The 15204-nt window shown below is 48.7% G+C and overlaps 1 protein-coding gene across 1 annotated transcript in view; it reads left to right on the top strand.

Annotated features, from left to right (window-relative positions):
- The window catches only part of SLC1A1 (solute carrier family 1 member 1), a 77176-nt gene that overhangs the window by 52626 nt on the left and 9346 nt on the right, over nucleotides 1-15204 (top strand). Inside the window, exons 3-10 of the mRNA XM_080820456.1 lie at nucleotides 3719-3811; nucleotides 5393-5507; nucleotides 6636-6678; nucleotides 7985-8083; nucleotides 10248-10432; nucleotides 11605-11712; nucleotides 13554-13676; nucleotides 14051-14245. Coding sequence (XP_080676582.1) covers nucleotides 3719-3811; nucleotides 5393-5507; nucleotides 6636-6678; nucleotides 7985-8083; nucleotides 10248-10432; nucleotides 11605-11712; nucleotides 13554-13676; nucleotides 14051-14245 — 961 coding nt within the window. The remainder of the gene's footprint in view (nucleotides 1-3718; nucleotides 3812-5392; nucleotides 5508-6635; nucleotides 6679-7984; nucleotides 8084-10247; nucleotides 10433-11604; nucleotides 11713-13553; nucleotides 13677-14050; nucleotides 14246-15204) is intronic.

Below are 15204 nucleotides of genomic sequence, written 5' to 3'. Positions count from 1 at the left end.
TCCAGCATGGCCGCCATTACGCACGTGTGACGTTCATGAGCGTTAGGCAAGCGAAAATTCCCAATCACACCAGCCACATTTCAAGTGCTCGTTGGTTGCACGTACCTTCTGGCTACGACATCAGACCACAGGAATAGCATTTCCATCATCCCGGAAGTTGCATGAGGCAGCGCTGGTCTGGAATTTGGTAGCACATGACTAGAGCCAGCCGGACACAGTGGTTAAGAATTTGGCCTTTGGGGTAGAATCTGGGTTGGGATCCCAGCCTCACCCCGGTATGGAGCGTGAAAGAAGGTGACCCCCTTCACCTGCCATCATCGCCTGCTACACGGTGTATATGTCATCATCGTTTTTATTATAATTATCATCAGCATCATTGCTGTGATTGGCAGGTAGGGAGTGTAGGGCTTCCAGACAGACATTTTATCTTCACATGAAATTCAGTCATGTTCCTGTTACTTACAGAGGTTTTCAAAGATGAGGCTGTTTTCTTGTTTCTGTTCCCAGCCTCTGCGGTGGTCACCACCTCTCTCCTCAGCACCATGTTATGAATCCAAGAACCTGGACGTGGGGGCGAGCTCTGCCCCCAATCAGGGATGACTGGAGAGGTAGAAGGGTAACTCTAGAGGTCAAATATAGAGGACGATGGTTGGTTTGAACACATTTCTGATCTACCCAGGAGGTAGAAGGATGGAAGTAGATTTGAGGAATGAGAAAGCCCTCTCAAAAGTCACTACAAGACAGGTGCTGTACTCCAGCAGAGAGGAGCTGGCTGGCTGCTTTGGGGGATGAATTTGCTTACGGTATTTCCACCCAGAATCTCATTATTACGAAGCCTTTCGTTACCAGCTGGGTCCTGGAATACAAGTAGGGGCACCAGCCCATGGCCAGATCATTAAGACAAATTAAGACATATTAATATATGCTGGAAACAAAACAATTACCTACATAGATTTAATTTGTTTCCCTGCTGGAGGAAACCCCCGAGAGGGCACAAAACACGTACCCAAGAACAGCTCTGCAGCTCCCCTGCGAGCCTGTCACTTGTCAGCCCCCTAGGGGCTGAGAGACGCTGAAATTAGACCTCTGCTCAAGGATGTTCCGTCTGAAAACAAATCCTCTCTCTTGGACCACAATTACGTGAACCTGCTGATACAGGTGACCTGGAGTTTTGTTAAATTGGTGATTTTCCTTTTTTTTAAAGTCACCTTATTGATATAAATAATTATTTTAATTGTTTATGAAGATAATGCTCAGAGCTCTAAAATAGGATATTAGAGCACATTTTCTATTCATATTTAAACTTGGCAAATTTACATATTTGTATTGTCGTTTGCTCTTTTTTTTTTTTTTTTTTAGATTTTATTTATTTATCTGAGAGGGAGAGAAAGGGAATGAGACACTGCAAGCAGAGGGAGGTGGAGAGGGAGAAGCAGACTCCCCGCTGAGCCAGGAGCCCGCCTCGGGGCTCAGACCTGAGATCATGACCTGAGCAGATGCTCAACCGACTGAGCCACCCAGGAACCCATGGGCTCTTTCTTTAAGAGACTGAAGTGGAATAGGAGAAATTTCCTTCATTTCTGAGTTGGGGCCTTCAATGTCTCTTGATTTTTTGTTATCGCTGTTGTCGTTTCTTGCCCGAGTCATGATTTCTAATTGTCTCACCACGAGGAAAAGACAGCCTTCTCACCACACCCAGGTGCATTTTTCCCAGAGAGAGACAATGGAATCTGTCATCAAAGTTCCTCTAGGCTGTGTCTGGGACAATAGGCCCATCAGACGGCGATGGCACAGTCTTGTCCCCGGCTTGGCAAACGGGCCCTTACAACACCCTGGGGTGGTCACCAAGGAGGCCAGAGTCCCTTCTCTCAAAACAGTAGCCTCCAGAGGACCAGTCCCCAGCTGGGAGGAACTGCATGTTTACAGGGAGAGAATATTTCTTCTGTCATCATGACGACGACGATAGCTTCCTTACAGAATATGTATAATTATATGTGAGAAGCATAACCCCCCAGTCGCTTTAAAAAAGGGACCTTTTATAGTGTCAGGAGTGAATATACGAGCTACCTTGTATATTCCTTGCGTGCTGGTAGCCGACAGGTTTATGGCCTTTCCTTGGGGCTGCCCTGCACATCAGGCTTTGCTCACGGCTATGGGACCTCCCACGCGGGCGGAAGATGCAGTGATTTTCTATGCTGATCATTCGACTCAGCTGGTTCTCGTTTTGGAAATCTGGCAGGGTAGGGTCTGAAACCTTCAGATGACAGCTTGCTGAAAGGTGTTTGGCTGCGTCTCCACTTCCCCGTCTTGTCCAAGGAGCAGCATCATTTGGCTCAATTTAGAGAGGCATCTTTCCTGGAGGTCAAGGGTTTCCAGCAAGAAGGGATGTTGCCTCCCACCTCTGCAACTCTTCTCGGCACTCTGGACAATGCTTCCAGTCCCAGGCGACAGTCAGTCATTTGATAGGCCACCAAAGGCCATTTGAGCCTGCAGCTAACACTGTGGCCAGAAATCTCTTAAATTGGAAATTTATAAATTGGAAATCTCTGTTTATATTCTACCTCTGGAAAATGGATATTTTAAGTTGTCTCACAGAGCCATACATGATAAGGTTGTTAACGTAGAAGCAATTTGAAAATCACAGAAAGAAGAAAATGTGCTAGCCAGGATAAATAATGAAATTGCGGGGATTGATTATGGAGGTTGGCTCTGAGACTCTCCAAAGCTCCGGCAGTAAGTGGATTGTTAAATACATTATGGTTCGGTCACATGACAAGATTATGTAGCTACTAAACTTACCCTCAGAGGCAATTTATAACAAGAAAGTTCTTGCAATACCGTATGAATAAGAGAGGATTAAAAACTATAGAATTGGGCTCCTTGGTGGCTCAGTGGTTGAGCCTCTGCCTTCGGCTTGGGTCATGGTCTCAGGGTCCTGGGATCGAGCCCCACATCGGGCTCACTGCTCAGCAGGGAGCCTGCTTCCTCCTCTCTCTCTCTCTGCCTGCCTCTCTGCCTACGTGTGATCTACCTGTCAAATAAATAAATAAGATCTTTAAAAAAAAACTATAGAAGTAGCTATGTTTACAAAAAAAAATCAAGAAAAAATACTGGAAGTTCACCAGCATGTCAACTATGGGTGATGAGACGGAGTGGTTTTCGTTTTCCTTCTTTCAGAGTATTATAATGAACATCTATTACTTTCATAACCACACATAAAAGTTATCTTTTTGGTTGACTCTGAGCTTCCTGACAGAGAAAGGCAGGAGGGGAAATCATCGTGAGTTTGATGATGTTCATTATGTGAGGACAGAACGGTCTCCGTGCTCCAAGATCAAATTTTCTGGATCCTGAATTCCAGAAGGGGTTTATCCTGAAGGCTGTGGGGGGATGGGACATGCAAAGTTTGATGAAGTTCTTCCAGCAGGTGTGGGAGGGGAGCTGCTCCTGTCTCTGACCAGGCAGCGGGGCGAGTGGGGGAGGGGAGCCTCCCTCCCACCCTCCTTCCGTCTCCATTCCCTATGGGCCTTTTGAACGGTTTCCTTTGCCCGTTGCGTCTTATCCAGACGGCATGTGAGATCGGCCTGGCAGGTGCAGAGGACAGCTCTCGTGCTTTATTTCACAGCCTGCGGGTCGAACGACCTCCAGTGCTGGAAATGGCTTCTTTTAAAAACGAATGTAACTTGACTTCTCCCCTCCCCCTCCCCACTCCCCGCAGGTGTAGCTGCACTGGATTCCAGTGTGTCCGGGAAAATCGGTCTGCGTGCCGTCGTCTATTATTTCTGTACCACCATCATCGCTGTAATTCTAGGTAAAATCTATTTCGGATTCCTTATTCCTCTGTATAATGGTGACTTGGCCTTTAAAAGCATCTGGGCTTTTTTTAATGCATTTTTTTTTTAACTCAAAAAGTAGTTTTGTCAAACGACCGTGTAGCCTTTGGGTTTAAAGTCTACCCAGCACCTTTTCTATAAAGAAAATACAGGACTGACTGAAGTTTAGCCGTGGCCTTATTCACGCTCCCGGGTGACAGTCCTGTGCCTTACCGGGTTCACTGGGTAGAAGGAGGTGAAGCCAAGAGCTATATAATCTGTAAACGGAGTGATTCGTCTGCCGTAGTGGAGTTGAGTGTAATTGTGAAATATTTCCGAAACGCTGCCATCGCAGTGCATTTCAGATGTCACGTGGTACTCAGAGTAGAAATTCCACTTGAAAAAGGGAGAAAGTTCTAATAAGGGAATATCGCTGCTCTTGTGCCTTTGGCATTCTTTTGTGAAGAAAGTGCGGCCCGTCCTTTGTGACCTAACGTTTGAAGGCTGCCCGAGTGGGAAGAGAGGCTGGAGCCTACTCAGATGTTGCGGCCAGTGTGACCCCGCTGCTCTGCTTTAATGGACTGTTAAGACGTGGTGAGGCTGGAGTTGTGTGAGGCAGAGCACCTGGGAGGGCCGGAACCCTGCCTTAAACCAAAGCCACCTCTCCTCATGAGGTTCCTGAGGGAGGGAGACATGAAGGGGAAAGCCGGTGTATGTCTCTCCAGCAACCCTGAGAGGGAAGAGGGAACCACACGCACCATGGTCCTTGGACTCGCCCACTGACTCCCCTCACTGGCAAAACTGACCTGCTCAGCATCCTGGCGTCCTGCCTCCGTGGACTGGCATTCCCCCTCCAGTCAAGCAGTTTCTCATGCCTTGATCTGTTCTCCAGCCTCCCACCTTTGCTTGGACACCTCAAAGGACAGGAACCCATTACCTCCAGGGGCCACAATGGCGCTCTCAGAGACTCCCTGTTTTGACAGTTCCTTAGGGCAAGAACTCTCTCTCCCTGTAACATCTATTTGTCCTCACTCCATCCCCCCAGAATCATAGGAAATGTGACTTTTCCTAACCCAGACCCTTTTTTGGATTAGACCGCAGCTTTCCAGATTTTGAGAGGCTTGGGATATGGAAGGAAGATAAGGCATGTTCTGTAGGCACCTCAGGAAAATAACTAGCATGTGTGGGTAAAAATTACATAAAAATATTGAATGGGTGCCCTGAGCTGGAAAAGAATCACCCTCACCCCAACCCCTGCCTAGGCTGACCTCATAAGCTAAAGAAAAGAAAATAGAAAATTCTCAGGTGTTTCCAGAAGCAATTCTGGAATGCACGTCTTTATTTTAAAAAGGGGGGGGGCGGAATTTCTTCTGCTTCATTTGAAAGGAAAAGGAAAAGTAATTAAGGCCGCTGCTGAGGTCCTGGCTGGGGCTCAGCATCTTGGCTGGACCTCAGAATCTCCTTCCAGTATTGCCTGCTTCCACCATGCCCCCTGGTTCTAAGAAGGATGCACTGTTGGGGGTCAGGGGCAGGTGTTCTGGAAGGTTCTGAATGCTCAGTGGTACTCTCCTTGGCCACAGGCATCGTGCTGGTGGTGAGCATCAAGCCTGGTGTGTCCCAGAAAGTAGATGAGATTGACAGGACAGGCAGCAGCCCCGAAGTCAGCACGGTGGACGCCATGTTGGATCTGATCAGGTGAGTGTCTTCCCAGCCAGGCCACTCCGTGGCCCTGTCGCCTCTGATGCTGCCGTCACATGGGACCCACGCGTGCTCTGAGGTTCTGCTCTCACTGGTTTGAAATTTCTGATAGTTTTTGAATCATTGTGTTTGTTCAGTGAGCTCTGTGCCCCAGCATTACATATCTGGGCCTGCTTGCCAGACTGTCCAAGGGTCCAAGAGGGGTTGAGAGGAACAGGCTCCTCCGTCTGGATTCAGGATGGACAGAGCTGCAGAAAGTATATACTTGTTGCATTAAGATGCTGGGCTGAGTGGGGGATGGGATCCGTTCTAAAGGACCCTTGAAGAAATACACTTTGTAATTATACAGGAGAAACCCTTTTATGGGAAGCAATCAGGGCTGGAAATTGGTCAGTTTATTTTAAGATATCAGTTAAAGCAAAAAAAAAAAAATGACACAGCTATGCCTGACATATTTTGTTGACACTTATAATTTAAATGGCATTTATTTGCTGACCTCTGACATAAAGCCAAGGTCTTTCCTTCGAGTGTGTCAGGCGATTATAATTTGGTATCATTTCTCTCGCACCTGCTGTCCTTACAAAGGCATCATGTACAGTTTCCAAGCTCAGTTTCCATGAAGGAGAGCAACAAAACCCTTAGAAATGGCTAACAAAGCTGCGTGCTGGTTTTTCTTTCCATTTCAGTGGCCCAAACCTAATTTAACCACAGAAAGTTTAATCCCGTGCTTTGGTCGAGTTTCCAGGCGTGGAGTTTAGTGTTGATAAAAACCACACCTTCTGTTTCCTAGTCCTGTTTCATCCATTCACGTCATTCGTAATTCAGTGACTACGCTGGTGTCCACAGTTGGTGTAAAGACACTGGGAGCGAAGGCAGTGGACTCGGAAGTGATGGTGGCTGGAGAGTGATGGTGGCTGGAGAGAGCTTTCTGGACTGGGTTGACGCTCAGCGGGAGGGACGGAATCTTTATCCAAGGAAGTATTTGCAAAGGAGAGGCCAGAAAAGATACCAGGGTACTGATGCTGTGTTCTCCTCGTGTTCACCAATGTATGGAGTGTGACAGAAACAAATAGAAAATGGAACACTTGTGCCTTAACGTGACACTGCTTTTCATGTCTCCCACAGGAATATGTTCCCTGAGAATCTTGTCCAAGCCTGTTTTCAGCAGGTAATCCTAATGGCTTTTGCCTCCAGATGGCTCCCCTCTTCGCTTGACCCATGCAAGATTTTTATGTCCTGCTGTGACCCAGGAACTGGAATGCGCCCACCCCAAATGGCAGGAAACGTACCTGTGAATACGCAGGCGGGGCCCTCGCAGGTGGCTTCTCTGCGCTGTGCCTCTGGTCTTCCAGGCCCCAGGGAAGTCCCTGTTGCAACTGACCCAGGCTCCCTTTCCCTGTTTTTGGAGAACCCCGTGGTATTTGCAAGGAAGCTTGGATAGTCTGCCGGTTAAACACCCTGCAGAAACAGCCCCGGCGCCTCTCTGCTTCCTCCCGCATGAAGGAGAGCAGTGTCCAACACACACGGGGGCTTCGCGTGCCTGCTGTCCGGTCTTTTCCACACTCCTCGCACGCCCATCGCCGGCACGCCCCGTGGCCGTGTTAACAAAGCCCTGATTTTTGTCTCTAGGAAAGCTTCGCGGTCTCATCACTCCATCTCCTTGCTGCCCTTCTCTCTAGTTTATCTGTGCACTCGAAGACCGCGGAGTCTGTCCCAAAATGCTGAATTCATTTACATAAATTACACCAACAGAGCCCTCTGTGTACACCAACAAAAATGGCCATGAGCTTGCTCCCTGCCAACGTCCGTGAGGCACAGAACCGCCTCCATTTCAAGGTTCAGCCTCGGGGGGTCATTCGTAAGGTTCCCAAGCTTGGCAGAGCCGGGCAGGACTGACACGGATGCCCGGCGTGATGGGGTACGAGCTCTCTCTTCAGCCTCCCTGCGGAAGCTCGGCAGAACGCCCCAGAGCTGAAGGAAGGGAATTCAACAGAAATGTCCCTCATGGCCCGGCCCTAAAGGGGTTTTAGATTTGGGAACAGCCATCTAGTTCTTGACACGTATTAAAGCCATGGTGACTGCACTCATCAAAGTAATGAGGCGTTTCTCCCAGATTAATAATAATGAATGAATAAACAGAGAAACAAAATGAGCGGCAGAATCCCCGTAATGTCTGTTAAAGCAAATGAAACCTATACTTTCATCCCCATTATCGCTCTGTTAATTTGCCCCTTATTATGAAAGAGAACGTTCTGACATCGTTGAATGGTGGCTGTGGGAATCGGGGTTTGGATCTCGTGGTCTTGCCTTCGCTTCCAGAGCCTCGAGGGAGCCCAGAGAGGCGACAGGGGCAGAAGGCTACCGTGGTACTCATTTAGTCCAACTGACATATTCCTGTGGTTTAGGCTCAGATGCTTGAAAAACGCTTATTTTCTTTGTTTCTCTGGTCTCCTTCCTCCCCCTCCAACATGCAGTATAAAACCAAGCGTGAAGAAGTGAATGCTCCCAGTGAGCCAGGGACGAACGTGACAGACACACCTGTCACAGCCATCATGACAACTGCCGTTTCCAAGGTACCTCATCGCCCGCGCCCCTTCCCCAGCAGGCAGGGGCTGAGCAGTGAACAGGCAGGAGATGGAAATACAGTCAGTGCTTACTACTTGTGAATTCTTCTACCCGCTAAAATGTATTTGTAACCCCCAAAATCAACACGAAGCTCTCAGGTTGTTTGCAGAAACACAGGGAGTGGTGAGAAGTTCCAGTCACCCAACACACGCACTCCCAGCTGAGGGCGAGCAAGCCGAGCTCTGCCTCCTTCCTTTTCTCTCTAAGTAGGCTCCATGCCCAATGTGGGGCTTGAACTCATGACCCTGAGCTCAAGAGTCACCTGCTCTATCAGCTGAGCCAGCCGCGCGCCCCAGGCACTGGCTTCTTCTTTCATCTCTCTTATTGTAAACCAGTGTCCTTTTAGGGGTGTGTTTATGCCATATTTTTTTCACATTTTTGTGCTTTTTCATGATGATTTCACTGTTTGAGACATCCCCCCACACATAGTGCTACAGCGCTGTGTGTGCTGCTCAGGGCGAGAAGGCTATGATGGGCCAGACAGAAGACACCTGTGCCTTCGGTCGGCCTCACTCAGGCCTGACGGTGTCGGGGTGGGGGTGTTGAGAGCTGCTGGGTTTCAGCAGTAGAGAAGAGACCGTGTGGGCATGAAGTATTTCCTCTATAGTCCTGCGGTAGATTCTGCCAAACGTTCCCTGCCTCCACACAGGAAGAGATTTAAGGAACAAGTGTTTGAGAGACTTAGGAATGCAAATCAGAGCGAGGTGGGCTCTTGCTTGTCCTGCGGAATCCTTAAGTCCTCCCCCTGGCCCAGTGGCCCTCCATGTCCGGGAGCCTCCCTGGTTCCCCAGCTCCCCTCCCGGAGGCCCTCTCTGTCCCATCCAGACCCACCTCCTTGGTTTCTCCTTCTTTCCACCTTTGCACGTGATTCCACCAAGAGTTTTGTGAACGGCCCCCGTGAGCTAGACCTTGCTGGGCACTGGGAGGCCAGTGGTGCAGACAGGTGTGGCCTCTGCCCTCACGTGACGAGCGTTGCAACCAGGAAGAGCAGGCTACTCGGGGGCATTCAACACGGAGGCTTAAATTAGTTTGGGGGCCATAAAGGAGGAGTAGGAACTCTCCAGGCACAGTAGGGCAGGCCCAGGGCGTGATGACTTTTGCCTCTCCTTCCGCCATTTTTCTGCAAAATGCTTCCCTCTCCTGCCTGTCTGCTGGTCAGGCTGCGCTCTCCCCGACCCCACGGCCCCTGTTCCGTCTCTGCCTGATACCTGCAGCTGTGGCTTGGCGTGCGGTTCGTGACGCACCATATTGCTCTCACGGGTCTGTTTTCCCTACGGTTAATCTCATCTATCTAGATGTATTTCTAAGACTTATTCTGTAGCCGATGCACTTAGCACACTCTCACGGCTCCATAAATCCGTGTTTGAGCATATCAGGTTATAAGTAAAAAGTGATGGGCACACCAGGAGCTTATCAACCATTTATAATACTTTATAAGGCTGACTTGTGCTGCTCCAATGAAGTTCTCTCCCTGTGAAATCTCTCAGAAAATCTCATGCTGCCCCACTCGGAGTAAGTTTTTCCCCAGCATCTCTCATGCTGTTCTTACCCAGGATAAGGGGAAGAAACGGGTCACAGTAGCAGCCGTTTGGGTAATATTTACATCTCTAAAGTCCTGTTGGCCACCCAGTTAGAGGCAGCAAAGAAGGTTTCTGTGCATCACTATCAGATAGATATCCTAAAAATGTTCACCGTGGCAAATAATTTGAGCTTCCTGCATTCTTAAGTCCTGTCTTTTTCACGCAGACTCCCAAAGTTGCTAGTAGTTAAAATAACCCCTGAAAAGTGCCTTGATTCTGAAGTTCTTATTAAAAATGTAAGACATCCCAGAATAAGAGTGCTTCCAAAGAAATCTTCAAGTTTGGGTTTTTTGAAAAAGCGAGAAAAAAAATCACTTTACCCTTCTGTGGTAGAAGATGGGAGCAGTATGAACTTGATACACGTGTAAGGTGGTTTCTTGTTGTTTTTTTCTTCTCCCCAAGTATTGTTGACTCTGACTGGTAGATTGCAAGTTTATTATGTTTGGCTATCATATCTTCTCATTTCGGGGTCTCTGCCTTCCAACAAAATTAGAATCACGCATCCGTATATTCTCTTGGTTTTGATCCACAGAACAAAACAAAGGAATACAAAGTCGTAGGCATGTATTCGGACGGCATAAACGTCCTGGGCTTGATTGTCTTCTGCCTTGTGTTTGGACTTGTCATTGGAAAGATGGGAGAAAAAGGACAGATTCTGGTGGATTTCTTCAATGCCCTGAGTGACGCAACCATGAAGATTGTTCAGATCATTATGTGGTGAGCAAATGCTGGTGAATGCCATCTTGCTTCTTCTTACAGTTGTCCCCTCAAAATTAGAATAGAGGGGCCTGCGCTTCTCCACGGACCTCCCCACTAGGAAGGAGGAACACGGAATGCTGAGACACTGGAGTGTTCAGGAATTCTACATATCACTTAGGCATCAGTTCACCGATAAGAATCTGAGTGTCAGCTGTTATCTGTTCTCCCAAAGCCCCTGGTCAGCTTGCTCCTAACCAGCAATTGTCTAAGAAATAACTCTTAAAATAGTGACTTGAAGGGATTCCTGGCACATCGAAACCCAAAGTGCTCTCCTCGTTGGGCCCAGACGTGATATTCAAAATACTTGCAATTGTATTTTGTTTCCATCCAAATGAAACTTCCATTTGGATGAGAACACACCAGCTGCACTACCTGAGTCCCTCCCCTGTCCCTGGAGGTGCCAACAAGTCCACCTTTGCGAGGTGATCTCTGCCCCCATTTATGTCTGACTGAGTGGACCCGACATTATTTACTCTCAAGTGTAGACACCGACAGTGACGCAAAGGCTCTAGCGATTTCAACCACTTACTCCTACTGAACCTCAGCTTCTTCCTGTGTAAAAAAAGGATAATAAAAGTCTGCCCCTCGGGTTGGGAGAAGTACATTAGGGGAAATGATGCATGTCAAATACTTAACCCAATACAAGGCACGCAAAGAAAGCTGCACAAACAGAGCCATTATGAGCACTTCCACGACTAATGGTATCACCCTGTTTTTGATATATGACTACCTGGGAGACAAGATGACTGAGGCTAGAAAGAGCGTGATGCCATCTATGGGGTCAGGCAAAAATGAGATCTGCAGATGGGACGATTGGCAGGACTTACGTGCCCCGGGAGCACGGTGCAGGATAGGCAGCCGTTTAACCACACGTGCTTGCCAAATTCACTCATCTAAGGTAGCTTGGATGAGTAGAATTTAAGGTGCATGCACAGGCACTAAATCCTGGCGCCAGTGTGGTCCACCAGGACCAGAGGCTGAAACCTTTGCCTCCCTCTGGACCCGGTGCTCCTCTCAGCTGAGCGCACGCACCAAGCCGAGGTACACACCCTGGCTTGTTTCCTCCCCAGCAGTCCCACCTCGAGAAGACACCTGATGACGGAAGTGTCTTTGCTGTGTTTATGTTCTAGCTACATGCCACTTGGCATTTTGTTCCTGATTGCCGGGAAGATCATAGAAGTTGAAGACTGGGAAATATTCCGCAAGCTGGGCCTTTACATGGCCACCGTCCTGAGTGGGTATGTCAGACTCGGGAGAGGAAGCAGGAACTGTGTTTGAGCCACTGGATCACTACTGAGCAGCAGCGTTCCAGTTACAATTGGCTTCTCCGATGTGCCGAGGAAGATGGGGTTCAGAGATAAGAGAGAGGGGTGTGGGGGGGGCTGCCCTTTAACAGCTGTACTGGGGGAGGATCACACTGTGCTAATTGCCAGATCTTGGCAGAACAGCCTGGACCATGGTTTATTGCTGCCTTTATTCGTTGTGTTAAAACCCTTTATTGGAACAAGCAAAACCCACTGGAAGCCTCTCTTGGCATTCACTTCTTCAAGGATGGAAACTCACCAAACTCATAAGAATAGCCCACGAGGACCCCAGTTCCAAGAAAGAAATCAGGAAGGGCCTGAATGCAATGAGACTTGAGCAAGTAGGAGCATGTGGCTGGTTGGTTCCAACCCCGTTGGTGCGGCTGGGCACTGCTACCGCACCCTGCACCACCCAAGTGTCAGAGAGGTTGCTGGGAAAGTCTTCAGGCTGGGAAGAAGTGGGTAAAGCAGGGAGGCAGCAGGTCGTTTGCATATTCATTGCAGCCCCATTATTGGTTCCTTGAGGGGAGGAAGGGTGAGATAATTTAGGAATGGTGCCCCCGGATATCTAGCAGGGACAGGATACGTCACACATGCAGGAAATATGGACAAAGGGAATGAATAAACATCACCCACACTTCCGTGGGTCAGTGCTCCCAAACACCCACCTTGGGCAGTGAGCTCACCTGTTGGAGTACAAGTGCCCTGGGGGGTCCATCTGTGTTTACCAAAAGCACAGCCCTTCCAGCCAACAAGCAGCAGCCTGGGTGTCTACAGCATCCAATCCCAGGGCCATAGTGGTACGGGAGCAGGGCTTTGTACCCTTCTAGAGGCCAGAGCCTGTGTCCAGGCAGTGATTTGGCTGATGTTTATTATGCTGAGCCATTTTATGACACATTTCTGCTGGTTTCTGTTTGTCCTACCTGGGTTTCTAACAGAAAACTAAATTTCTCCTAGTTATTAGCCATGCCTGCTATCTGAAGACCCTCATGATGGACCTTCAAGATGTGTATTTTCAATGGCCTCATTTCTTCTTATTTTAGCTTTGACTAACTGATCTGTAAACTCTTACATGGCACCTGCTGGATTGGTCTCATTTTTTAAGCCCCCTGTTTTACATAACCTGTATAGTCCTACATGAAACAAGGAGTCGTTTTGGAAGGCAGGAATAACAAAGAAAAGGGGGTCAGTCCTGAGGTATGCCTGTGGGAAAGCAGGGACTCGCTCCTTCCTGGCCCTCTTGGAGGGTGGGCACCGTCCAGCAGGACAGCAGTGCGGTCCAGGGAACAGGGGGGCTGGGTGTAGGATGAGGGTTTTTGGTAGCAATGAGTGTGGAGCCACAGAGCTATCAAGGAAACAGGGGTCCGATCCACCTGTGAAGGTAAGGGAAGGCTTCCTGGAGGAGAGGGACCTTTTGGTGAGTCTTAGAAGAGTGGTAAGAATTCAGCAGCAGAAGGAAGTGAAAGCTCGTTAGCACCTATTGCAGGAATAGCACGTACAGGGCTTGGCGGTGTGACATACGTGTTCTGTGAGCTCCAAAATGTGGATTCAGCTACTGGCTTCACCACTTTGAAAAGATACTTCATTTGCTAAGTGAGTCTCCTCATACTCATTGGTGGATATATGGAGACATATACCCTTGCCCTACTTCTCATTTTCTCTTGGGTCATTATGAAAATCCAGTGATCACGAACTTTAGAAAAGCTGTTTGGAAAAAGGGATTACTGTGAGGAGGTGGTGTCCTCTACCAACCTGCTTCTCTTTCTTGTTTACAGGCTCGCGATCCACTCCATTGTCATTCTCCCACTCATCTACTTCATAGTCGTACGGAAGAACCCTTTCCGATTCGCCATGGGAATGGCTCAGGCTCTCCTGACGGCTCTCATGATCTCCTCCAGGTGAACAGAGGAGGGCTGTCTGGGAGAAGTCTCTGGGCCATGCCTTGTCAGCTCTCATCAGCTACAGATGAGAGCTGTCCCCACCACACATGAAACTGACCACGCCCCTGCTTGTGCTTTTGTAGCTGCTTTTAACTCAGGGAATGACCTCTAGATTCTCTGCCTGTGTCCTTGAACATTTCTGCGGCATGGCCTGCAGCCCCAGAATGGGTTACACTGTCACTTGGAGCAGCCCCGGACCCAGCACATTCTCATTCCTGGACCTGCCGGAAGTGCCAGCGTGCTTTGGGCTCTGGGTTTGGTTTTTGGCATAGAAGTGTCTCTCCAGGGTGGCATTCCTGGACCTTAAGTTCCTTTCTCTTTCTATCACACAGTTCAGCCACACTGCCAGTCACTTTCCGCTGTGCTGAGGAAAAGAACCAGGTGGACAAGAGGATCACCAGATTCGTGCTGCCCGTGGGAGCTACGATCAACATGGACGGAACTGCCCTCTATGAGGCAGTGGCAGCCGTGTTCATTGCACAGTTGAACGGCCTGGACTTGGGCATCGGGCAGATCATCACAATCAGGTAGGGCGCGAGGTCACGCTTGTGTTCACTGCTGTTACTGGAACTGTATCAAGGAAAAATTGCCGGGGAGTGGGGAAGAAAATAAAAATCTGGAGGGCCAAAAGCATCACTGTTCTTGGTTCAGTGTACCCCCTGGGTGCTAGGCGCATGGCAGATGCCAAGGATTCAAGGTGGAATAAGGGCCAGTCCCTGCTTCCAGGGGTCCCCAGTATATAGGGGACACAGATATTTAAGTAAATGCGGGGATGTGATAAGAGCTATCATGGAGGTTTGAGAGGACATAGAGGGTACCAGAGAAGGAAGGGAAGGTGGGGAGAGGCTTCCCAGAGAAGCAGAAGGTTTAGTCTCAGAAGAGCAAAGAATTTAGTAAGAGAAGAACTAAAAGCATCTGGGATAAAAAGGACTAGCACGTTCACGGGCTCATGATATAACCACGGCCTAGATACAGAGGACAGACCTTTGGATGTGGCGGGCATAGATTACAATGTGAAGAACGTAGAGAAACAAGAGGGGAGGGATCATCTCCTGAAAGGCTTCATGTGAGCTGCTCCTGGAAGGGGCTCAGACAGTCTTTCATAATATGGATAGATTTGCGTTTTTAAAGGGTAACTTGGCAATACGGTGGATTGAACTAGATGGGAACAGGCACATACATTGGAGACTACTGCAGAAGTCCAAGTAAGGAATTAAAAGGCCTACATCAGGGGCTCTTGGGTAGCTCAGTCAGTTAAACATCCGCCTTCTGCTCAAATCATGCCCAGGGTTCTAGGATTAAGCCCCACTTTGGGCTCCTTGCTCCGTAGGGAGTCTGCTTCACTCTCTCCCTCTGCCCCCCTCCACACCCTGCTGGTGCTCTCTCTCACTCAAATAAAATAAATCTTAAAAAAAAAAAAAAAGCCTACATCAAGGCACTGTCACTGAGGATGGAGAAGAGCTAATGAATTCGAGAGGCATCAGTT

This window comes from Martes martes (genome assembly GCF_963455335.1).
Source record: "Martes martes genome assembly, chromosome: 12".
Taxonomy (NCBI): Eukaryota; Metazoa; Chordata; class Mammalia; order Carnivora; family Mustelidae; genus Martes; species Martes martes.
The sequence above is the reverse complement of the archived record's forward strand: the minus strand, read 5'-3'. Positions and strand labels throughout refer to the sequence as shown.